Source organism: Drosophila kikkawai, chromosome 3R (assembly GCF_030179895.1).
Source record: "Drosophila kikkawai strain 14028-0561.14 chromosome 3R, DkikHiC1v2, whole genome shotgun sequence".
Classification (NCBI taxonomy): domain Eukaryota; kingdom Metazoa; phylum Arthropoda; class Insecta; order Diptera; family Drosophilidae; genus Drosophila; species Drosophila kikkawai.
Genome location: NC_091731.1, coordinates 18,721,961 through 18,748,585, shown reverse-complemented (window position 1 = coordinate 18,748,585; position 26,625 = coordinate 18,721,961). Strand labels below are relative to the sequence as shown.

The window sequence follows — 26,625 nt, the reverse complement described above, 5'->3', positions numbered from 1 at the left end:
TAAAAACATTGCGCTGAAGGCTGGAAATGTTATCAAAACGAACAAAGTGTGGACTGGGATGGAGATGGACCCGATATATGATCGGGGGATATTCCCCCATTTGCAATATAAGCATTTCGATGAATTTAAACTCGTCCACCTGCTTTAAAATTAGCTGGAAAAGCTGTTTCCTTGGCTGTCGTTGCATCCACAAAATAATGCGCTCTTGTCGCACGCTCTCGAAGGTCTTTGCCAAATGGTTAAGCATCTTGGTGTCCGAATCATTGTCCATGCAGACTAGGGCCAAAGCCAAATTGTTAAAGTTGGGTCTTAGTGCGATTAAAGTCTTCTCATTGGAACGCAGGATAGGGATGCTTGACGGATTCCAGTCCTGAAGGCTACAATTCTTATCCTTGCTGTCCTGTAGTACAGTAATCGTCTGTATAGACCTATGTTTTTCAATGAATTTAATTAGTCGATTCAGAAATTTCAATTGTCTTTCGACTAAGACTTCGGTTAAGGCTTGGCTTAGAAGAAGGATTAGCAGAGTTCCCGATATGAGCCTCATAGCTGAGTTTGTTGTAAATTTAAATGAAGCACCAACGTGTAGAATGGTTAAAATTCGACTAAATGTTCGCACTTAGTTGAAGAAAAAGGTAGTACAATGTTGATTGTGAAATTTTATAATACCTTCACTTCTTCATTAAATGGAAAGCCATTTACATAATAGGAGACGCACTGAGGGGCAAATCTATTGATCTAATTCATAACTGTCAATCAACGACTAATCCACAAATCCTCTTTTGATAATTAGAAAAAGCACATTTCCATAGACTGTGGAAAATCGCAATTAAAAACTTTCTTTTTGGATGTGATATAAGATAAAGGAAACTTTATTAATTCAGTGAAACACATTTTAATAAACATAATTGCTTTGGATAATATAAATAGTAATTACTTTTAAGATTTATTACAGGCATATATTTGTATTTGTTTATATTTGCTTTACATTTTCAGATAAATTTATAAGTTTAAAACAATTTTAAACCACCAAAACATTTTCACTTCTCTTCGGTCCAATTTTATTTTTCTTTAGACCTTTTAGCATTATCTCAATGATAAAAACAAAAGTGGCCAGTCCATAGCCACATCCAAGGAGAAGCCACAACCAATTAAGGTCCGCTATACGCAATGGGACTTCCATATGTTTGGGTTTAATACTAAGAGTCGCGTTGAAGATTTTGTGGAAAATGTAGGGTGTTCGATTTATCCAATGTTTATGGAGACCACTTTCGCGGACTCTTAACAAAAAGTTCGATAGAGGCCAGTCATAAATTGAATTTTTCTTCAACACGTGCATTTTCGGCATACCGTGGATGATGGTCAGGTCCTTGGAGTCACATAGAACCTTTCGTCCGAAAGATTTCTGATAACTTTCAAAGACTTTCCAGTTGTCTGAGATGATAACATATGCGTAACTGTCGTTTAACGAAAGAAACAATCGTGTTTTTTCTGCAAGTGTTACCCAATGCACTCGAGTAATTGTCTCGTTGAAGAATTTAGGATCTATTTCAGTTTCAATATAAGTACGAATCCCATTGTTTATTACAACAGACAGGTCACTGGCTCGTAAATCATCAAAATTCCTAACCTGTGGATACTGCGATTGCTTGGTAAGCAGGGCGGTCAACTTGGCGCTGAAGAAATTACTAAATATCAGACCAAAAACGCTGATGGCCAAAAAGAGTTGCCGCAGTGAGGGGTTTGCCCGGCGGCTGATGGGAAACGAAAGGCCCAGAATGGCTCTGAAGGCTCGCAGATTCAGGAGCGGATTCAGATTGGTCAGTTGGTAAGCGCGGCCATTGATGCGGTGCGTCACTAGCAAAATAATGGTCTCCACCGCCACAAAGGTGACATATACTGGCAGAATGTAGAACAGGTTGGACTTTATGTCGAGTTGTTTAAGGATACTGCTAATGGACCTCAACCTGCTGCAGGGAACCACGATCATGAGAGTGGATAAGTCGTAGGGGTTAAGGTACTTCAGGTCCATCTTGGTGGAGGTCATCCGGGAACTCATTAGGATGTCAGGGGACACATTTGATTTGGAGGATGATATAACTTTCAGCTTCAAATTGTATTTTCGGGCAAACAGCATGATCTGGTGGTTTTTCTGTAGCCATTGGAAAGGCGTTGAGAGATTGTCGGCTAATTGAGCATAAACTGGTCGAAGAGCATCGTAATCGGGTAGGACATTGGCTGTTCTGCCTGTAAAGTCAACGACAATTCGAGGGAAAGCAGCCATCTTTCCGACTTGAACGATCTGTGAATTTGGAACAGCAAGAAAGCGGTGAGCACTGAGGATCTCGCCCTGATCAATACTAACTTCCAAAATGAGAACTTGAAGATATTCATACAGCTTGATTTTATGGGAGATACGTTGAAGCACCTCTTGGGTGACTTCCTTTTGCATCCACAAGATAATCCGTTCTTGCCGCATTCCATCAAAGACTTCGGCCATATTATCGATGAGGCTGAAATCGGAGTCCTTGCCGATGCAGACTAGGCCTAGGCCCTGGGTATTGAAGTTCCTTCTAACCTCTATTTTAGCCAGTTGATTGATGCGCAAAGTTGGAATTTCTCGACGGTTCCAATCTTGGAGTTCACAGTTCCTATCCTGAAGATGCTGCAATATCACCAATGTTTCAACTGGATTCACTTTTTTGATATTTTCAAACAGTTTGTTGAGAAACTTTAGGTTGGGACTCTGGGTATTCGAGAGAGTTATTTGAATGATTAACATCACTGTTATTGCCGTTTTGACTGCTGTAGCCATGATCCCTAACTTCTTTCTTACTTCTTCCAAGGAGGGTACAGAATAAATTGAATAAGTTTCTATTTTGTACTGCTCCAAGAGCGAAATGTTCACAGCGAAAGGAGAAACTTATTGAATGACAGCTGTCGGACGATGGACTTTCTGATGTCAATACACTTAATGGGAACTCATTAACTTAATAAGATGACTTAAGCGTGTAGCAAGGACTCTTATAATACTCTCGCAGTAACTTAGTTTAATTTCAACTTTTTAACAAGCAGATACTCAACTTAGAAGCAGCGAATGGAGTCCGTAAAGATTATAATTATATTTTACCTAATCACTGGATCCCTGGCTCATAGTTCCGACTACACCCAGCTTAGATTTCTGGACCAACTTATTGATATTATCCAGAAAGATCGTCCTATCGAGACAATATTAATGTTCTGGCAAAGTGAGGACAAGACCTGCACTCTGCAACGCTGGAGTCCCAGCGGTATTCCATTTCTACGTTTTAATGAGCTGGCCAGGATGAGGCTGAGGGGAAAGTTCAACAGCCAGGCATTGGCTATTGTATGTCTTAGAGAAGACTCCGAATCCGACTCCGAGCTCCTCAAATTAGTGGCAGAAGCTTTTGACACCATGCGCCAGGAGCGAATAATACTGTGGATGCAGAGGAAGCCCACTAAGAAGTTCCTCGAAGGGCTCTCCAGGCAAGCAGACTCGTTTAAGTTCACCATGATGATGGTGCTGGAGATGGGTAATGATACTAAAGGAGTGGTCTCTTTCCATCGCCTAAATGCGTTTCCTACACCTCGTTTCGCGCGACTTAGAAATATTAGAAAAATCAAAAACATGATATTCAACAAACGGCATTACAATTTTCGTGGAAGGGAACTTATTGTGAAACCCAACTCGGATACAAATTTCCGACACGGAATTGAAACCAACTCATCTGCTCTTTATCCTACAGCCCATTTGCAAGACATGGAAATCATACAGTTTGCCAAGAGGTGCAACGCAAGTCTGAAAGTACATGATGGAATCCACGAAGATCGTTTTGATGTTAAACTAAATCCGCAAATTCTCACCATGCAGAAATTCAACAATGATATGTATTTTGTGAATTCCTGGCCGTCTTCGTCGCTAATGATTGTGGTCCCCTGCAGCAGTCAACTGACCGTTGCTGAAATTATCAAGCAGAGAGGTCCTGACTTGGGTGTGGTACCTTTTGTGCGTCTACGGATCCTTCGTGTTGGTGGAGTTATTCATTCTCGTTGTTACCCGCCGTATAACCGGCGTGCCACACCGTCTCAACTTATGGAACCCGCTCTTAAATCTTCGAGCCTTTTGCGCCATTTTAGGCCTTTCATTTCCGGAGTTGCGCAGGGCCAGTCTCTCTCTTCGCCAGCTTTTTCTGGCCATGACCGTCTTTGGGTTCATTTTCAGCAACTTCTTCAGCTGCAAGCTGAGTGCTCTGGTCACCAAGCCCATTGAACACGCTCAGGTGAGAAACTTTGAGGAATTACGGGCCAGTGGAATGACAACAGTTATGGATGTTTACCTTCGCTCCTATATAGAGAGGGAAATCAATCCGGAGTTTTTCAACTTGGTTGTCCCAAAAGTAATTACTGTGGAACATCCCGAACTTGTAAAGCTGTTTTCTTCATTTGACAAACGCTATAGCTATCTATTGTTGTCATCAAGTTGGGAACCATATAACCATTTTCAGATTTCCAGGGGAAATAAGATCTATTGCGACTCTCAGGATTTGGTTATTACTGAGGGATTGCCCTGGGTATATGTTACGCAGAATAACTCTTTCTATAAGCGGCCCTTGTCCGATTTCTTGATGATTATCCTGGAGACTGGCATCTCTAAATATTGGATGAAAAGCATACATGACAATTATATGAAGTCCCAAAATATAAAGCCTCAAATGGACAAGTCCAATGTAGTTCCCATATCTCCTGACTATCTGTGCTGGTTGTGGCATATGTTATTTGTAGGCTATGGCATTGCCACAGTAGCTTTTCTATTTGAAATCGCACTGAAAAACAGAAGGATGCGAATAAAAAGACCGAGAACCATCAGTGACACTTCGGTCTAAATACCATTTTGGATAAATAATAATTACCTTACCTTTCTCACTCTAATAAATTGTATTTTGTGCACTTAAAAAATGTTAATGTCTAATTTTAATAATTAATAAAGTTTCTCGTTGTTATGTTGTGAAGTTGTTTGGTCTTTTAATAAGTGGCAAATGGAAAGAATTCGTTTTAAACCCGTTTTGAAAAAAGATATGGGTTATAAAATAAAAATTATTATTATTGAAATTGTAACTTATTATCTGTCTTTCTCGCTCTAGTCACACATTGTTAGTTTAAGTCTTAAACCATAGGATTCGAGATCTTGATCAGCAAAGCACATTGGATAAAATCTTTTCCAATTTAAAAAAAACTGGCCCTCTAATATTAATCCCAAAATAAACACAATGATTACACATTAAGATTTATTTGAAGAAAATACTACTTTTGATATATAGATTGGATCAGAATAATATAATGTAAGATACATAATATGTTTAAATTTTATATTACACCTCTATAACACGTCCTCTATATGTTGCTCTATTTCTTCCCAAAAACACCTCGACGATAAAAACGAATGTAGCTGCACCGTAGCCAAGGATAAGAAGGTAACCCAGCCACTTGAGGTGCTCGTAACTTAAGGGTCTTACTTTCTGCTCGGCATCTTCGGACCGCGGCAATTTAAAAACCTGCCATGCTTTTTTAAACGTTATTTCCTTCCATTTTTCGGTAATACCAGCCTCCTGCATCCACACTACAAATTGGGAAAGTGGCCACCTGAAGACAGAATCCTTCTGCAGGTAGTACACCCTGGGCAGATTATTAATAATGCCTAACTCCTTGGACGTACAGAAGGTCATTGCGAACTGAGGAAATTTTAGATATTGGACATTTTCCTGAAATATAATATACGCGTAGCTGTTGTTCAGTGACAATATCATCCTGAGCCTTTCCATATCTTCAACAGACTTTGACAAAGGTATTACCCGCTGAAAAAAGTCCGCATCCACTTCACTCTCGATGAAGGAGCGCACTCTCGGGTCCATGATCACGGTCAGTCCACTGTCCCGTAACTCCTCCAAGTTGGTCACCTGACCTTTATAAGGATGCTTGGTGAGGAGGGCGCTCAGCTTGCAGCTGAAGAAGCTGCTGAAGACCATTCCGAAGATGCTCATGGCAACAAAGAGCTGACGCAGAGAGAGGCTAGCCCTTCGACTGATGGGGAACGACATGCCAAGTAGGGCTCGGAAGGCCCTGAGGTTTACGAAAGGATCCAGCCTGGTTAGACCGTGGGGTTGCTCCCTTATCCGACAGATTACCACTTGTATGAAAGTCTCGACCAGTACGAGAGTGCTGTATAGGTAAAATATGTAGAGCAACCACGTCTTCACATCCAATTGCTGGAAAATTTCCGTCAAGCTCATCTCCTGAGCGCAGGGTACAATAAGGATCAAGGAGGATGAGCTGAGGGGATTAACAAAGCCCAAGTGGGCGACCGAATTATTTATGCTTATAAATCGCATCGTTAACTCTATGTCAAAGTTTTCTGTATCCGGGTGGTTACCATAGAGGTATTTCAGACTCAAGTTGGTGCGGCGTGCAAATTCAGATATTTCCATATTTTCTACTGGTGGTATTACAACTTTATTTGGTTTATTGACACCCACGTGCAAACTGTTCTTCGAGGTCTTTACAGTTGCAGTCAATCCATGAAAATTAATTTTATTATAAAATATTTTTTCTTGGAGACTCAAAACTTCTTCAATCTTTTGAAAATGTGAATAAGGAAATGGCTTCAGGCGGTGAGCAGATATTGGTCCACTGGGCTCATCTCCCATCTCCAGCAATAGCAACTCAACAAATTTATGTTCACTGGCCTGCTTGGCGACATTGTCAAGGAATTCCTTGGTTAGTTTTTCTTGTGTCCACAGAATTATTCTCGAATAACGCATATTGTCATAGGCAGCTGCCAATGTGTTGAGGAGGAGGTCGACCTTGAAGACATTGCCCATGCAGACCAGAGCCAATGCGAAACGGTTGAAGTTTTCCCTCACAACTATCTTGGTCGATTCATTCATCCGTAGGGTAGGTATTCCAGAATTCCAGTCATCTAGTTTGCATTTCGAATCCTGGTGGTGCTGAAGTATTACTAAGATCTCGATTGGTTGCTCTCCTTCGATTCTCTGAATTAGTTTATTGAGGAAAATCAGCTGATAATGCACTATTTGCTCTGCAAGGACCTCGCTTAACAGAAGCATCACTAGAATCCTTTTGAGATTTGACATTCTGAGTAGCTTTAAGCGCTTTAGTTCCAATATCGAATGCAATATAAAATGAACTAATGTCGGTAGGAACTTCTGAGGTCCTCGGTGAAATCTATCGAAGGACACGTGTCTTCCAGCGAGAAGTTCATTAACTTAAGAAGGTGGCGCAGGACAGTCATTTCGTTTATCGACAAAGATAATCTTAATTCATTTTTTGTTTAATAGACTTTTAATTTGTAAATGATAGACAGACTTGTACATAATTTGTATTGTATATGTATTATTTTAAATTTTCTGAGTGTAAAATAATTATAATTAAATTTAACAACGAATATGTTTTAGTTGCATTAATGTTGATTGTTAAATGTTGAAGATGCTTAGGCTACAGAGTCTTGAACTGTAGGTAATGAGCTCTCCTTTCGTCGACCTCCTAAAAGGATTTCAATAACAAACGTTATAAGGGCAATTCCATGCCCACATCCTAGAACACACCACACCCATTTCAAGTGGCCGATGGACAAAGGTTCATCCTTTCGCTCGTTGTATTTAAAATGTGTGTGGTTAAGTGCCTTTCGCATATAATAAGCCGAATTTGTCATCCAATGATCCATAATCCCAGCCTCGTTGATTCTAATTAAATATCTAAATATAGGCGTTGCAAATATGGAATTTTTTTTCAATTCATACATCATGGGCAGACCTTGGATGAAGGTCAGATTCCTGGACTCGCACAAATTATTTCGGCCAAATGACTTTTGATATTTTTTAAAGACTTTTTCAAACTCCGAGAACAAGAAGTAAGCGTTGCTGTAGTTGAGGGCTATCATCATATGGCACCCGTCTGTTTGGGACACGTATTTGATCCTCGTCAAGTTGAACATAACTCCAACATTACTTTCTATATAGCGGCGATAGGTCTGACTCGTTATTACGGGCAAGCGACTGGCCTCCAGCTCCTCGAAGTTGTCAACCTGAGGATGGTGCCAGGGCTTCGTGAGCAGAGCACTCAACTTGCAACTGAAAAAACTGCTGGATATCAGCCCGAAAACGCTGATGTATAGCGACAGCTGCCGGAGTGAAAGGCTGGCTCGACGACTGATGGGGAACGACATGCCCAGAATGGCGCGATAGGCACGAAGATTCACCAGGGGATTCAGTATTGTCAGACGATAGGCTTGACCGGATATTCTATAGGTTACCACGAGTATAAACGTCTCCGCCGCCACGAATATGGCATAGACTAAGACAATGTGGAGAAGCCAGGACCTTACATCAATGCGCTTAAATGCTTCCTCAATACTCAACTCCCTGGCACAGGGAACAATAATCTTCAGCGAAGATATGTCATAGGGACTCACAGACTTTATATTAGTCATGTCACGGATGTACTGGAAGAGTTTAACACTCTGAGACTCGCGTTGTATTTCAATGCAAACTGGATAATCGCATGATCCTGTACGCGGGTTATGGGGATAGTTACGTTAGAGGGCAACCTTGTGTACGCTATAAACGCAGCTTCCCAATTAGGAAGAATATAAGTAGTCCGGCCCTTGAAGTTTAACTCGGCAGCATAAAAAATTGACTGTTTAAGGTTCAGTATATTATCAACTCGATCAAATTGTGGATGGGGAAACAGCTCAAGTCGGAGTACAGTAGCTGCCTCCTCAGGCTGGTTCCTTAAGTCTAGGATGAGCATCCGCTCAGTACTCAGCGACTTTGTTTAAAATCTCCCGGAGCAGCTCCTCTGTTATGTCGGTTTGAATCAACAAGATAATTCGGGCTTGCCTTATACCATTAAAGTAGTTGGCCAGCGTATCCAGGAGAATCGTATCAGAATTTCTACTGATGCAGACTAGACCTAATGTCTCATAACCGAAGAGCTTTCTAACATCGATGTGAATTAGTTCATTCGTCCAAAGAGTAGGGAAATCAGGGTGATTCCATTCTTGAAGTACACAGTTCTTATCTTGATGATGTTGAAATTGAAAGACTGTTTCAATAGGACTTTCTCCATTAATCCTTTTCACGAGCTTGTAGAGAAATTCCAGTTGTGAATTTTCCGAGGCTCCTTGACTTAAGCAAGCCATTAACATTGAGAGCAATATAAATTTACAGCACATGTTCATCACCGCTTTAAAGAAATAACCAAAGTAGACTGAACGGTGTACGTGTCCTTATTTCTAGGGAGAAGTTAACCATATTGAAATGTGTAGTATAATATGACAGACGACACTTGATGAATGCCACCACCCATTAACCTAATAAGAAAAGAAGCCGGTGAGTAATATCTGATTCTGAGTCTATTAAAAGAGCATAATAGGTTACTGCTGACATTCTAGAATATATTATTTATTTATTAATGGATATAAAGGCTTGCAAATTGAATTTAAAAGGAGATAATAATGTCTTGGGTTACTAGCAGAATGTAACATGGTATTGACCTTTTTTCATTCAAAGTACACGTAGTTGTAATTTAATGAAAGCATCATACATATCTTAAAGCGTTTGGAATATTATTTATTATACCGAGGATTTTATTTGATATTTAAGATATTCAAACATTTTTTTACTTAAAAGAAAGCTATAAACTAATATTAAGAACAAAATTGTAGACATTGTGGATATTAAACATATGCAATTATGCAATAGAGATGTGTGCGCCAGATTTCTTTTCTTTCTTACATTCCTTGCCCAAAAGGATCTCAATAAGAAACACCACAGTGGCCAGTACATAACCAAAAACTACCAGGGGCCACAGCCAATTAAAGTTATTGAGGGATAGCGGTATCGTTCCGCGCCTAACAATTGGCTCTGTTGCACATTGAGCGTCTTTCGCATATTTTCTGGCGATAACCTCTTCCAATATTGTTGAATGCCAGACTCATGAATACGGTGAACGAACTCTTTAAGCGGTGCCTTGTAGATTGACTTTCCCGGTAGAGTATGCATTATCGGTATGTTCGAGATAATAGTCAGATTCTTAGCTTGACAGAAAACCTTTCGGCCCATGTACCTCTGATACTCTTCAAAGAAGGACCAATTCTCCTTGATCATAACATAGGCGAAACTGTCATTTAACGAAGACAGCATTCTGATTCGGTCTAAACCACTCATGGATATGGAGGTGGTTATAACACGTTCAAAGAACTCCGGATCGATGGAATCAACTATATATGCTCGCTGTTCGTGATCCACCACGACGGTCAGCCCACTGAGTCGCAATTCCTCAAAGTTTTTCACTGGGGCATATAAAGAGTGCTTAGTGAGCAGAGCACTCAGCTTGCAAGCAAAGAAGTTGCTAAAAACGAATCCAAAAATACTCAGCAACAAAAAGAGCTGACGAAGCAAGGGGCTCCAGCGACGGTAGACCGGAAAGGACATGCCCAGAATGGCAGCGAAGGCTTGCAGGTTCATCAGGGGATTCAAGAGGCCAGCATGGTAAGCTCGACCGGATATCCGTTGGATCACAATGCGGATGAGGCACTCCACCACCACGAAAGTGCTATAGACAATCAAAATGTACAAAAGCCAGGTTGCAATGTCAAGCTGCTTGAAGACATCCTGAATGCTCCTCTCCTTGCCGCAGGGAACTGTTACCATCAGTGAGATAATATTGAAGGGATTAACAGTTTCTTCGATGTTCCGTTTGGAAAACATACGCGGACTCAGTTCAAAATCAAAATAATCCGAGTAATCTCGAGGATTAAGCTGTAAAGTCAAGTTTTTCTTCAGAGCAAATTCAATGATTTGCCGATCTTCGTCTCGTATAATTGTAAAATTTCCTGATTTTCCGTAGTTAATATTAACTTTGATTGATGATTTCTTACTGTCACGAACAATCGCAGTCTTCCCCTGAAAATTAACCTTACTTCCATGGAAAATCTCCTTCGAGTTGAGAACATTTTCAACTCTTTCAAAGGTTGGATTGGGGAAAGCGTTGAGACGATAGGCGTTTACAGTATTGTTATAAATTGCTTCCAATACAATAATCTCTATATAGCTATGCCGATCGGCCAGACTACAGATTTTTCTCAGCACTTTCTCGGAGGCCCTTACTTGTAGCCACAGAACGATTCGCGCTTGCCTCATATGGTTAAAGGTTGGAGCCAAATTGTTTAGCAGCTTATAATGCGAAGTCTTAATCACACAGAGGAGAGCCAACGCATTGAAGGTGTTGAACCTTTTTCTTAACTCAAAAGTAGATAGTTCATCGGACCGAATGATGGGTATATTCTGGGGATTCCAATCTTCAATCTGACAACGTCCAGTTCCATGATGCTGCAGCATGAAAATCAACTGGACCTCTTTCTGTTTTCGTATGCCCCACAGGAGTTTGTTCAGAAATTGTATCTGTGGACGCTGCTTTTCCTGCGCAATGACTTTACTCAGGTAAAGAAGTATAATCAACTTTAATACGCAGTGCATATTTAAGAGATAGTGTGACTCAGTTTGAAGAGTTTCTACGCGAATGGTAGGGACTAGACTAAGTTATTCGCCTTGAATTTGTTAATTGCACTAAGCACTAAGGAGACCAAACTGGAAAGTAGTCTAAACTATCCATTGACAGCTGTCTTGACTATCAAGTCAGTAAAAGCCACAAGTCCGAGGAAGTCATCACTTAGCTTAATCAGTTTTAAGTCATGTGCAAGGACATCTATAGCTGAAATGGTGATTCAATCCATTAATGAAAATGACTAGTTCTTATCATCAACCTTGACTTTACCATGAAATATTATTAAAAAATAAATACAAACGCGTATTTCATATTTGTAAGCAACACCATTTTTATTTAATTGAAGTAATAACATAAATTACACAATATAGCAAGCATATTACATTGATATAGATATATTTCGATATAAAATAAAACACTTTAAGCCTCAGAGAACGGAACCCTGGAACTCTTTTTTTCCAACCTATCCCTAATAAATCCCAATAGCAACTCTATTAGAAATACTAGAAAAGCTGTTCCATAGCCAAAGATAAGTAGCGGCCACAGCCAGTTGAAGTGCTCGAGGGAGAGAGGAACTGCCTCTTGCTTGACAACAGATTGTAGAGACATATTGAGCGCCTTTCGCATCTTACCAATCGACTCTTTTTTCCAGTACAAGTTGATACCAGATTCATAAATTCGATTGATAAATTGCCGAAGTGGCCACTTGTACAATGAGTTTGGTGACAAGTAATACATTTTCTGCAAGTCCGAGAGAATGGTCAGATTTTCGGCGTCGCAAAGTATCTTCGGACCTAAGGACTTTTGGTATTTATCTAGGATGGGAAACGAGTCCTTGAAGACAATATAAGCGAAACTGTTGTTCAGAGACAGGAGCAAATTGTATGTTTGTCTCAAATCCAAGCCAACAGTATTTGGGAGAATAGTCTTCAAGAAATAGCGATCAATGTCCCTCTTCAAGTAATTCTCTAGATTCTTATCGATCACCACTGGCATCCCACTGAGTCGTAACTGCTCCAAGCTCTGAATCTGAGCATATCTGGGGTGCTTCGTGAGCAGTGCACTCAGCTTGCAGGCGAAGAAGTTGCTGAATACGAATCCGAAGATGCTCAGGACTAGAAAGAGTTGGTGAAGCGAGAAGCTCCACCTACGGCAAAGCGGAAAGGACATTCCCAGGATGGCGGCGAAGGCCCGCAGGTTCACCAATGGATTCAGGAAGTTCAGGCGGTGGACTCGGCCAGTTACGCGATAGATAGTGTAGTGCATGAGCCACTCAACCGCCACAAATGTGGCATACACGGGGAGAACGTATAGGAGCCAGTCCTCAAATTCAAGCTGCTTGAAGACATTCTGGATGAGCCTCTCCTGGCCGCAGGGTACCAATACTATTAGGGAAACAATAGTGAAGGAATTAGCTGTTTCAGTGACATCTCTTATGGTAACAAGGCGCGGACTCAGTTGCATGTCGAAGTGGTCGATCTTGGGACCCCTAACATTGCCCTGGTACAATTTCAGACTCAAGTTTCTTCTTAGAGAAAACTCCACAATATGTCTATCTTCATCAGAGTTAATGGGAAAACTTCTTTTCGGCCCATAGCTAATGTTGTATCGAAGTATATATTCCCTTTTCGGCAATACAATGGCCTCCTTTCCTTGAAAGTTTAAGTGTTCAACTTGAAAAATAGCGCCGCAGCTGAAGGCATCATCAATTAGAACAAAGTATGGTCTTGGAAACGGCCTAAGGCGGTAGACCTTCACCGATACATTTCCTGAGCTGACAGTGTCCAGGACCACGATCTGACCAAATAGGTATTTCTCCGCCATCGTGCAAACCTCTTGCATCAATTCCTCAGTGGCATTCACTTGCATCCACAGAATGATCCGTTCATTTCGCATGTGATTAAAGGTGCTAGCCAGATTGTTGAACAGCCCTATATCGGAGTCTTGGCTAATGCAAATTACACCCATTGTGTTAAAACTGTTGAAGTGTGTTTTCATTGCAAAGGTGGACATCTCTGTAGTTCGAACTATTGGCATGTCACGTGGCTTCCAGTCCTCAGTTAGGCAATTGTTTGCCCCATGATGGCGTAGGGAATAAATTGTATTGACCTCTTGGGTGTTTTTAATGATTTCGAGAAGTTGGCCCAGAAATTCCAGTTGAGGATGAGGCTGTTCTTGACTCAAGGACAAACTAAGCAGGAGAATTAGCAATGCCTTCGTTATGTAGTGCATGACTGGATGATGCCGAGTTTAGGGCGAAGACCTTCATCAAGTAGGGTTTGGAATGTACTGAACTAGTACTTTTTTATTGGGTGACTTTACAAACTATCCTTCAAATTCAGGGAAACTAAGTATGTAGTTTAAAGTCAAAGGAAACTCACTTAGCTTAATCAGTTGTCAGTACTATTTGTTTTTCTTCGCTTACAAACTCGACATGTTGATTGAATCATTTAATTGAAAGCACCATATGCGGAGGTATCAAGTGAGGACTCATGATGATGGCCTTAGCATTGGCAAAGTCTTTATTGATTCGTGGAAAAATAGCTATAATTAGATAGTAATTTATTGTATAAAACAAAAAATGCAAGAATCTTTCTTGAGGCTGTGAGTAATGATAAAGAAAACAAACCCGGGAAAGACAGCTAACCCGAATACAAATTTCTGCTTAAATAAAGATATTTATTTTTTGCTTTTATTTCCCCAATTGAGAGATAGATGGGCAAAGATCATTTGTATTTCAGTTTGATATCCGCTGATTGTTGCGATTTTTGCCAGAATATCGTGATGACCATTAAATATTACCGCAAATAATCTCACATCTGTCCAACTGCCATTCTGCTGGCTGTGTCTGGCGAAGAGCCACAGACAGTCATTAATCAGGCGGCAAATTGTCACAATTTGTGGCAATTGTTTGTCTGTATTTGTGCCGCTGTAATTATGACAATTTTGCTTAATTGTTTTTGTTGCGGTCACCGCTGCCATTTTTTTTGTTCACATATGATTGTTTACATTTAGCAATTGTTGTTGTTCTTGTCGCCTCGCAAGTCGCTCGCCCGCTTTGGCTTAACGATGCTAATTTGATTAATTTCCCTTTGGCCGACGTACACACAGACGGACAGCGGCCGACACACGTCGTATACGTAATGCACATAATACGCCCGTTACAGTTTATGAAACGTTAATTAGGACCGATAATTGCCGCGAGCATGGGAGGATGTTAATTGAGGCACGGCATGCCGTTTACATTATGCCGATTGGACGAAGCCCGGTCCGGTTCAATGGAATGCCGATTGTGAGCGATTATGACGGCATTCAGTTACAACTAATTGTATCCTGGCTTAGCATAATACCGGGGCCTTTACAGATATTGTCTGCATGACTTGTGGTTGGGCTGACTACAATGTGGGGATAATATTTCATTTTGAAGCAACTGAAATCAGGCCTACATCAGCTAGATATATCTATACTTGTATAACATAAGTATGTTCCAATTCATTCCCCAAATAAAATAAAAATCCTAATTAATGCTTAAATAAATTAATTAATTTACATTTTCTAAGTTCTCTTAAGGCGCGAAATTAAAATTTAAATTGACTTTACTATATTAATGTAATCATTACTGTCCGCCATCCTGATGTCGGTTGTAAATCGATCATTGGGCGGCCTCAAAACCACACGAAAAAATAAAAGAAAATTTCATGAAAAATTTAATAAACAAATCTGATTATGCGTCGGGCACAGAGACACTCTGTCGTACACTCTCACACCCGCAACAGTCGCTCTGTTCAATTTAGAAACCGCAATTTGTATTTTCCTCTATCCGATATACATATAAGCTTCATATATATATATGTATATATGTTTTCAGTCCAATTTTCAGTGCTGACAAATGCAAAAACCAGCGTTTGCCATCAGTACACTCTAAATGTTATTTATAATAGAATTTATGCCTAGATGCCGGCCATCGGGCATCCATGGACTGGCCTGAAATGGACCAAATGCAAATGGCAGCCTGTCGCCAGCGTTCCAATTTTGTTCATGTATCAGATTTTGGTACCCTGGATACACAAATAGACGAAGAGTTTATGGTTTTCAAAGATCATTGGGATACTGAAGTTATTTATAATACAATTTTCTTGGCCTTTTAAGGTTGAATTTCAAAGAGTTGGAAATTAATTTAAACAAATAATAAGATATAATATAAGTAAAATATAGACATTAGATCTACCCTAGATATGAATCGTGTTTCGAATCATAATTCCAAAATCAACGTTAGAGTTGTACGAAATAAACTAAAAATAAATATATATCTCTTCAGATTTTGTTTTCTTAAAAATTGTTTACTTTGTTTTGTTGCATTGACCTGTTTTTGTTTAGCATTCGTTTTTAGCAAAAGCCGAGTCTTTCATTTTTATAAAATCGAAGCCGGCTATGACCTCAAGTCCCGCAATTACGAATGCCAAAAATTGTTTACTTTTTGTATAATTTATTACAAATTTAATATGTAAAGGGCAATCTCTTGTTTTGAATGTTCCTGGATATGTTCCATTATTTGTTTCCATTCTGCCAGCTTGGGGGGTCGACACTGGCAACCACAGAATTCAGCAACAGCAATGGCGGACGGCGTTATAATGAACCATTTTGTGACCAGAAATAGGGCGGGAAAAGAACGGCCAAAGTATTGCCGAAATATTTCCCGATTTCCTTTTTCGCGAGATGCATTTCGAAATGTTTCATAAATTGAAAATGAAATTGAAATGGACACTGGGCAAATAGTGTTTGATATTATATTAAAATAAAGTCATAAATTGGGCAACTGTGTGTGTGTGTGTATATATACCCCTCTCTTTTCCACTTTCACCTATCTGTATGTGTTATCCTTTTCTACTTACCCCAGTCCTGCGTCCCTGTGTGCGTGTGCCCCGAAGCGTTAAAATTGCATGAAAGCAAATCTCATTGGCATTTATGCGCTGTTGTGGCGCCGCCATTAACACGGTCCGACATCGGTGGAAGGGGCAAAGTGGGTGCGCGATGATGGTGGCGGCGCCCTGTCCATTGCGTTGTCAGCGATGGTGTTGGCCTTACAACAATGCCCGCTGGCGGCTTGTGTCAACAGCTGTTGCACCGCCGCGCGCCTCTGGAGTTGCATCATTTTTGGTCTTTGCTCCCCGGCATCCACCCACGCATAACGCAAACACAAATGCAAACGCACACGCTAAAAGGTAAAACAAAACCGGAACAAGAGGGGCAGAAAATGAATGCATTGGCAAAAGTCAATTTAATTACAAACAGGCGTTTTTATAATTTAAATCAACCCGCCTAGATGGCTGCCCCCTTTTTGATGATTTACAATACAATTAGTAAGGGGAGAAGAGAGGGAAAGCAATGTCCCAATTGAATTTATATTTTAAAAATATTTTAAGAAGAGGAATTTAAATGTAAATAAAATTGGAAGAAAAGCTTTAATGTTTGTAATAGTATAACTTAGATTTGGCCACATCTAGATATAATTTTAAAGAGCTCTGTTTTATCTTATTAAAAATATTTAAAGTAATAATTATTATTTCAGTTCAGTTCCACATTTAAGTGTAGGGAATTTCTCTTTAAACTTAAGTTAACTTTAAATATTTTAGTATCTCTCTCACTCTATCCATTTTCTATTTGTGTGTTCTTGCGTGTAAATATAGTTCACACGGCCACTAAAACGGAAATCACTACATACCCACACACACGCCACGCAAAACACACACAAACGAGGAGGTGTTTGGGTGTTAGTGTGCCACTGCAGGCTCTGCAAAGTATGCTACGAAATATTTTCAGTTTCATGCGCCAAGGCTCTACATTCATTGTGCTTGTATGCATGTGTGCGTGGCTCGCCAACCACCCGCCCCTCCCTCTCTTCCGGCCCTTGCTTGCGGCAGAAAAATGGAATTGTTTATTTGCTTTCGCCTTTTCTTATTTAAAACTATTTTATGTGCCTGCTGTCCCAGCGTAAACTTTTGCCAAAACGATAGAAAGTGCAGAAAAAAGAGTATGGCGGCGGGACAGGGAAAGTTCCCGGACAAGGAGAAGGGACGAGCAATTGGAGTGTGAAACGTTTTCACTTCCGTGTTCCTTCGGTCCGAGGCTCCTCCGTCTCCCCTCCCGCAGCACTTTTCTTAACATGCACATAAAGTTTAGTCGATCCTGTACGGTTGTTGGTGCTTCTGCTGCTGCTGCTGCTCCTTGTGCTGCTGGCCATGGCTGCTGGACCAAAATCCCATTTGGCACTGAATTGTGTGCACACATTGAATTTGTAGCGAGCTTAAAACCGGAGCAATCTATGGGCATTAATAGATATTTTATCTCTGCATGTGTGCGACCCAAGTATTTATACGACTCGTTTTTGTGCAGTGTAATTGAATTGCAAGTGCTGGAAATTCTGTGTTGCCTTTCCGGGACTAAAGTGGAACTTGGGTTGGCCTACACGCAGATATAAGGTACCTAGCTTTGAAAATAAATTAACAATTTGCTGGGAGTTTGAAGAAAATTAAAGAACAAATATTAATTATACATATCTAAAATCCATTGCAAGTTTATTGATAATATTTAAACAATGAATTTAATTTGAAATTATACCATAAGCACATTGTTACTGCATATTTTATTGAATGCTACGCCCATTGAGGCTTATTTTGTACACTACTTTCTCTCTGTGCATTAGAGGTACTCCATCGGGGACAGCTGAAGATACCCAACGGTTTATGACGTGTTTATTCGCCACAACAATTGCGACACAATTGTGCCACATGCAGTGACATTTATGTGACCAACTCGAGTGCGAATGAGATGGATAGCGGGGCCGAAAGCGAGTGTTGTCTATGAGTTATGGCTCTTCAAGCGGCAACTGCAACTGCAACTGCTGCTGCAACGCTGACACATTTAACTGGGTGTGTGATAAATGAAGCATGCCAAATGCCAAGAAAAGCCAAGCCAAGTCCAGGCACGTGACAATGCATTGCATTGCAATGTCCGCTGCCTTCCAGTACTTTCTTTAATGGTTTAGGCCCAAAAAGTGCTCAAATTTAGGGCTCAATCTTGGTTAATATCTTGAGCCTCCTTTAAGTAGATAATGGCACTAAAATGTGCTGTAAAATTTATCAGTATTCAAGATTTAATAATTTCAAAGACGTGTATGGTAGGAACTTGTTTGCAACATAAATAAATTGGAATACGTTTAATTTTTTAAGGCTAAAAGTTTAATTTTAAATGCAATTACTTCTCATTCTCTACACCCAAGTCTAATCGCTTAATAACTTCTTCCATTGATATCAATACAAGTTTACTTAAAACACTTTTGCAAGCCTTTTACCCCTACATCTCCAGAGATACTTTACCCATAGGCTGCGGGTTGAGCTAGGCAAATTGATTTCATTGAAAAGGCACAAGTGAAGGGATGTATAAAGGATTCTAGTTTGCCATGTTAAAGCTAGGGAAGGAATCCCATTTCGGCTTGGCATCGACTGGCAACTCCTTGCCAATTGAACAATAAAGTCATAATACTCTTTTCGTGTTCTTCCCCGAGAGCAAGCAGCAGGGAAAGGCTGTGTGAGTCGGGCTAAATGAAATAAAATGCAATAAAATAACAACTTAACACCTTTGGCGCAAAATAGACAGAGCGAGCATAAAAGGAAACTGCCGTCGAAGGAAGCCCCAGCTCCTCCACCCCCTCATTCAAACACACAAACACACACACACACAGCTCACAAATGCGCAGGCAATGCAAAAAGCAAACCGTAAGCGCAGACTAAGCCGATTATAGCACGAAAGTAACGGCAATGATGGGCGGCATGAGAATAAAGGAGCTACACTGAAAGAAAAGACATTTAGGGAAATATTTCACTTTTATTGTTAAACTTTAAAACTGAAAATACTACTATTATTATTAATATTACTTATTTTCTTTTAATATTAAATAATTATATTATTTTTATATTAAATATAAAAAGATTCCTTTTCTTGCTGTGCACAAAAGAAGCAAGAGGTCCTTGGCTGTAAGTGCGTGGCGGGCAGACAGAGACGCAGACCCAGATATAGACAAGGACGGACGAGGAGTCAGGCAGGCAATGAATTATCGCACTAGCTGCGCCAGCAGTCGAGACAAAAGTGTTGTAAAAAATGTAGTACTATTAATTTTCTTTGCATATCTTATTGTATCTTCATAAACAGACACGCACACGCACACACACACATACACAAAGTCTGGGTGAAGCAGAGCCCTCAGGAAACTGGCTTAGTGCTAAGAGATTTCTAATTCAGTTGAGCAGAAATAAATTACTTACCGTAATTGTTTGCCATATAAAACTGTAGCAAAATACCACTGAGAGATCTTTTGGATTGCCGCCCACTTTCCCCCACCCCAAACCCACCTTCTTTGAGCCATTTCTGTGAAAAGGATTCGCTACATCTTTGCGCAGAGTCCTGATTGCCTCCGCCAGTCTCTTATCCGCTGAGAACTTTAATAATTTTTACAAAATTTATATTCACTTGTTTACTTTTAATTTATCTACCGCACACTTATAGTTGACACGAGTGCAAATTAATGCCCTTTCATTTTGTGCCTTATGTGAGCATAAATAATTGTGCAAAGGCAGGCACAAAATTGCGTCGATTACAATTTTTAATTATTTTTTAATGAACTACAAACGGCAAAAAAATATTTACAATAAGTATGAGGGTGCTGGTAAAAAAAAAAAGAAAAAACAACAGTTCTTTACGTAATAAATTTATTCATGTTTAAAGTGAATTTATTGCATGTTTAATTGTGGATAATGTGTCAGACGCAGGCGGCCAGAAGCCAGCCCCTCGCTCCGCTCTACACCCCAACGTTGGGTAATGAAAATTTTCACTTTTATGATCTCAGCTCAGCTGGGTGTAGCTACTGGAGCTATAAAATCGCAACTGCCTGGCTTAAGACTGGATTAAATTGGAATTGTCTGCTTGAAAGGTCTTAAAAGAGCTATTTACCACTAGGTTAATAATGTAAATAAGTCGGTGATAGTGATTTTAGTATCAACTGATGTATTATTGAGCTCACATTGCTTAATTAAATCATTTGGCCTCGTATACGTATGGTTTTGTTAAAATGAGAAAGAGTTTTCGTACAATAAATAAGAGGATATAACTGTTCAAGAGGTAAAATAACAGTGCCGGTGGGCATATTTAATTCACAATTTTTGTTGATATACATTTCCTTGTTGATATACATGCCAAGATCTTTCATTTGATGTGTTAGGTGAACTGATCAAAAGCAAATATAAACTCATAGCCACCAATACTCTTGCCCTTCAAATTTGAAAATTGTAAAATTAATTTGACTGATCCTCTCGGTAAATATATGGGGTAATTTTCAGTGGCAGCCTGGGCGTTTTTTACATAGTATTCCCCTTTTTTCATGCAATTTTCTCCGGAAATGGGGAAATTAGTTTCGGCATATGGTCCTAAGAGATATTTCCTTACGTAGGTAGTGAACAGATCGCATGGCGTCGTGCGCACCTTGATATTTGATTGAATCCACTCTCCATTCTTAAGTGAATATAAATCTATCCATCCCCAGTAGGTGTCATCGATGTCGGCAAGGAAAGTAGTAGTTCCATTTAATAGTCGATTTCTTCCAACAAGTCGAAACGCAGAAACGACCAGAGTCTCTTCCTCTCCTTCAATGGACTTTACCGATTCAAATCGGCCGCTTCCCACTTTGGAATTTCCAAAGCACTGTAAAATTAGTAATGTATTATTTCGTGGTAATAGGTCCTTAAAAGGGAAAGGAAGAATAGGGACGAGACCCGTTTTACAGTTTTTTAACTCACCGCTAATACTGTCCACAGGACCAAGTAAATCTTCAGCCAACAGAGAAACATTTTTATTAATTCAATCGCTCTAATCGCTCGTTTCTTATATATATATTGAGTGTTTGCATGTTCGAACTCAGATAAGTGCCATTTTCGATATATATCAAGTACTCGAAAAGGGCGTGGATATGGCTGTTATAATAAAGTTGTTTTTTAAAAAATAGTGTCATAGATAAGTGCTAGAACTATGGTAGTCATCACTGTACCAAATCTCAGATAAAATAAATATGATCCACAAAGAACCCCTGTATTTTGGTTTCAACGATCATCTTGGACTTATTAAATCATTGAACCATTTTTTCGGGCCATTCGCTGCCACCACTGCCCCCGAGTGAGATGCACTTACGGCAGTTACGTGCCCTTGTTGGCTCCCGAAATCACGCATTAGTTGCCAGTTTGCACTTAAAGTCATAAATTTATTTAAATATATGGAAGGCCCCGAGCAGAACAGGGTCCCACACGTTCGCCGGGTGAAGAGCAGGCGCCGTTGTAAAGCAAAATTTATATTAACTTCATTTTGCCGCGGCTGCTGCTGCTGCCTGCCATGCAGTCATTGCATAACTCATACGCACCGTGTGCCGGGTACCAGTGCCGTGAGCCAGTCAGTCAGCCAGTTGCGATGCGTGGCGGTACTCCAGTCAGCCAGCGAGCCAACCAGCCAGCCAGCCAGCCAGCCATATCACCGACACAAAGCGAAGAAAGGGCCTCGAAAATGGCAGCCAAGAGAATTTTAAATTACGCTTTTGAGTGTCGACTGAGGCTGAGGCCGAAATGCAGCAGCCGCGGCAACTGCAACTGCAACTGCATCAAAACGGGAATGGGAATGGGAACGGCACCCAGCCACCCCATTGCGTGCATTTAATTGCAAATGAAGCAAGAGGAGCGCGGCCAAAGCGCTGACAATGCCAATTGCCAGCTTCAACTCAGTTTCACCCTGCCCATGCCCATGCCCATTCCCATCAGGAGCAACTGCAACTGCAACGGCGAACTGCAAATGACGTTTAATCAAAGTTGTTGAAATTGATAGCATTGTTTGTAGTGCACGCCCGGCCGGCAAACGGCAAAATGCATTTTAAAGTGTGCTAAATGTGTTAATTAAAGTTACCCCTGCCGCCAGTTTGCCTTCCCGCTGCTGCTGCTTACACGGCTTTGCTTTTGCTACGGCTCATTGGCCGTGATCATTGGTTGGGTTCCAAGAAGAAAATCCCATAAATAAATAAGCGAGTAAGCAGCTAGGTAAAAACGCAACAGATTTGAATTAGAAGCGCTGCAAGAGAGGCACCACAAAAGGTAGATCCTGGGAAATTGCAACTTAGTTGCTGTGGCAGGCAATAAAATAAAGTCTTAGCCAAGCGCCAGACAACAGGGCAAGAGCAAGAGCAGCAGTGGCAAGAGGCACTTTTAATTTGTTGTGCAACAAATTAGCATTTATTTTCATTAGGATTCCAACTTGCTGCTGTGTTTGGTCCGTTTGCCCCTCACAGTGTTCTGTTTTTCCATTCATTTTTTGTCAGCTCTTCAGAGCGTTGTTTGCTTTTAATTATAAATACATGTGCGCGAAGTAGAATTAACCCACTGTTATAGTTGTGTCATTATAATAACAGGATATTTATATTATATATAAAATACATGGATAAAGACTGCAGGTACTATGTAAGTCATTTGATTAGTAGATATAAAACATATTTACTATATGTCTTATATATCGTTTATTCCATGCTAAAATCTCTACACAAAAGGGTTACTCCCCCACATCAGCACCCACATTCCACCCCCTTATCATGCAATGGGTTAATGCTGCACATTTCCACCAACAAAGAACTGTGCGCGGAATTCTTGCATTCAATTAATGCGTGTGCGTGTATAGAAAGCATCGTCGCGTCGCCGCTGCTGACCATCGTCGTCGTCATCCTCATCCTCATCGCCATACCCATACCCATAGCCATGGCCATTGCCAGCGTCATCATCACCTTGCCGGCGCTGGGCATTATCCAAGTAAGAGCTCACGCCCGACTGAGCGCCCAACGAAGCTGAAGACCACGGTGCGGATGAGTAACGCTGCCGGCCATAAGACCAAGGATGCCGACTGCCGTAGCGGGAGTTCGTCGTGCCCGTATACGAGTACGGATTGTAGTGGTGCTGATAGTAATCGGACCCGGGCTCCGACTCAAAGTCGGGCCGGGACGAGTGGTCGATGTGTGTGCGATTAGGATAGAAATCACCGCCGGTATGGGTATGCAGAGGTGGAGGTCTTCTCTGCCCGTAATTATAATCATCATCATTGATGTGGGGGCTCTGGTAAGGGTCTGGATGCGGCCGGTGCTGGTGGTGGGGTTTATTAGTCGCAGCTGGTACCGCGCTATAGGGCGATTGCAGCACCACAGTGGGTACAACAATGGAGGGCAGTGGCGGTGGACTGGACGCTTCGGCCGGAACTAAAGCAGCCTGATTCCAAGATGACGCTGCCTCCGACTCTGCCACCGATTCCGTGGCCGTGGTGGAGGTCTGTTCGCGTGAGTTCATCTCGGCTAATTTGTTGAATCGGTTGCGAGTGCCGCTGGCGGTGAGCACCATCACGGTGGGATTCATATCCGCCATGTGATCCTTTAGGCAGTTCTGCAGCATGTTCACGAAGAAGAAGAACGAGAGCAGCGTCAGGGCGTTCATCACGGAGCCGCTGCTCTTTTTCGATTTCTTCGACGACTTGGAGGGCGCCGGCTGCGGAGGCGGATGCTGCGGCGGTGGGTCGTGGTGCGGTGGCGGATATGCGGGCGCACTGCCAGCACTGGGATGGTAGGAAGAGAAGCTGCCGGTGGGTGGGTCATGCTGTAGCTCGTACTCTATGGAAGGCTCGATGGCGCTGCGTATTTAAACTAGCATTAGCAGGGGCAGTCTGGGTTGACTTTAACAGTCGTTAATACACGGAGAGAAAAGTCTGTTAAAATATATGTAGAATGCAACATTTACTACATTATTTGTTCTTTATTTAGACCTGACTTTTCTCTCCGTGCGCTGAGGATTCTACTCTTACCCGTAGCCCGAGTGTCCACTGCTGCCCGACGCGGCCGTATAAGCACCGTTGTGGTTGCTGGCAGCCGCCTGAAGTGACGGTCGCCCCTGCTGGCCCAGTTGTCCCAGTTGGCCCGGGTACCCGTGGATGCCATGGGGGCCGATGTGGTATTGGTTTGGAAAGTAGCTGCTAGGGTAGTAGTGGTTGGGATAGTAATGCATGCGCTGCGTTTCACTGCAAGAAATGGGAAGAAATCGAGGAGTGAGTGAGTCAGTGGCCCTGAGTGATTCTGCAATCCATTCGCCAATCTCTCCTCTGCACTCCGCTCCTGTTTGTGTGCCATATTAGCGCAGCTAAGTGCCTGAGGTATCAGTCTAGGCCGCCTTTGGACCGCTGTTGGTGTCGAAGTGGATGCTTTTGACACTTTGCCCTATAATCTTAAAGTCAAGCTTGAGTACATGCCCTATTTTATCAAACAAAAAAGCTATAGTTTTTATTTAATTTCATTTTAATAACAGTTAATTCCATTTTACTCAGGGAATCTCTTTAAATAATGCATAAGGTTCTCTAATTTCAAATAAATTTTAAGTTAAAAACATGGCTACGATTTCTAAAATATTGAAATATAACAAAGCCCTTATATTTTGGGGCTTATCCATATATTTATCCCTTATATTTTTTTTATTTTTAATCTGCAAATTTAAGCCTTTTCAACTAGCTAACTAAATTCATTAAAGAATCAAACCAGAATTAAATTTTCACTACCAAATCGATATATTACACGACACAAGTTATAGGACACATATCCATTGTCATAATTAGTTTGAAGAATCCAATTATCAACCCTACTGTCCATCATCAAATAATTAAATTAATTTGATGTTGAGGTATCGGCAAGTCCGAATGACAGTTGCCTGAAGATCCCATTGCCTCGGGCCCCGGCTTACGCATAATTATTTCCCGAAATGGCTGACAGCAGCGGATGCTGCTGCTGTTGCTGCTGTGGAAAACTCTGCTGATTCGGCATCAGGCCTTGGGACATTTTCGCCGTCACTGAGCTCACAATTTAATTGCTAATTGATTTGGACCAAACCGGCGCGCGTATGTTTATCACTTGGTGCTAGCTGCTGCTTAACCTGCCATAAACCGGTGGCAACTCGACTGCAGAAGCCGCAAACCGGAGGTGGAGAACTTTCGGGAACCCCAGAAGGAGCAACAGCAGGAGGTGGTGTCGCAGTCGGAGTCAGAGTTGGAGATGGCGATGGAGCGCCCAACCGCAAGTGACAATGTCGCTTAGGCAACTGGGCAAAAGCCTTTGCCAGACACTTGGCTGGCAGGCGGCTATTAACGCAGGTAAATGGAGGGGACTGTCATTGTCAGCTGCTAAGTGAGTTTGGCTACAACTGGCAACTGGTAACAGGTAACTGGCAACTGCAACGGCCTCTGCACACCGCCCAATATCAGAGATGCTAGGTACTTGGGGAAGGCATACTCGTTCTTTTCTAATAACTTTAATGGTACATGTTTGGCATTTAACTTGCCTATAAATAATCTCGTTTTAGCGATGATCAAATAAAGTCATAATGATTTTATTACGGTATTAAAATGTTGTAACAATTTTAAAATTATTTATATAAATTACTAGCTATACATTTTAATTTTTTATGAAAAAGAAATATAACTTTCCCTTGGGTACAACCATCAACTCCATGGGTACATCACTGGCGTACCAAACTGCCAGCTGACAATTGCCGGTAAAGTGTTTTGTGGCCACGCCGGCCAACTGACACACACCTGAATTGGAGCGTTGCGTTGCATGCACGCGCTGCACATTTCGGCCAGGTAGACAATTAGTGCTCGACAAAGGGCGAACCGGCCTGCTCCTTGGCATCTTGGCACTCCCGCACATGCCACTACCGCACCCGCTCCTGTTCCTGCTTCTGATCCGGCCCGCTGTCAGTGTTAATGACGCTGCAGTCGCTTGTTTATTGCATTAAAAGCTCTATAGATGCAGCGTTATGCATCAGAAATTGTCATAATTGTGCCATGTCTGGCCCTGACTTTGCCGCTGTGCCTCCACAGCCGGCACCAAAATGGAGCTCTCGGTTCTTGTGGTCTCTTGTG

At 41.3% G+C, this 26,625-nt stretch overlaps 4 protein-coding genes across 4 annotated transcripts; 1 reads left to right on the top strand and 3 right to left on the bottom strand.

Annotated features, from left to right (window-relative positions):
• Positions 1–3,097: 3,097 nt before the first annotated feature.
• On the top strand, positions 3,098–4,904 carry LOC108075385 (uncharacterized). Its single transcript, XM_041774557.1, has 4 exons — positions 3,098–3,554; positions 3,768–3,909; positions 3,998–4,445; positions 4,527–4,904. Exons 1-4 carry the CDS (start codon positions 3,098–3,100, stop codon positions 4,902–4,904), a joined length of 1,425 nt encoding a protein of 474 aa, XP_041630491.1.
• Positions 4,905–5,390: 486 nt separating this feature from the next.
• On the bottom strand, positions 5,391–7,169 carry LOC108075386 (uncharacterized). Its single transcript, XM_017167797.1, has one exon. The coding sequence runs from the start codon at positions 7,167–7,169 to the stop codon at positions 5,391–5,393; it is 1,779 nt and encodes a 592-aa protein (XP_017023286.1).
• Positions 7,170–12,021: 4,852 nt separating this feature from the next.
• Positions 12,022–13,569, bottom strand: LOC108075389 (uncharacterized). The gene has a single exon (XM_017167800.1). It carries the CDS (start codon positions 13,567–13,569, stop codon positions 12,022–12,024), a length of 1,548 nt encoding a protein of 515 aa, XP_017023289.1.
• A 9,530-nt stretch (positions 13,570–23,099) lies between these two features.
• On the bottom strand, positions 23,100–25,787 carry LOC108075475 (uncharacterized). Its single transcript, XM_017167928.3, has 3 exons — positions 25,449–25,787; positions 24,523–24,735; positions 23,100–24,351 (listed from the first exon to the last, which is right to left on the bottom strand). The coding sequence occupies exons 1-3, from the start codon at positions 25,541–25,543 to the stop codon at positions 23,334–23,336; spliced, it is 1,326 nt and encodes a 441-aa protein (XP_017023417.1). The 5' UTR covers positions 25,544–25,787; the 3' UTR covers positions 23,100–23,333.
• Between the last annotated feature and the right edge of the window lie 838 nt (positions 25,788–26,625).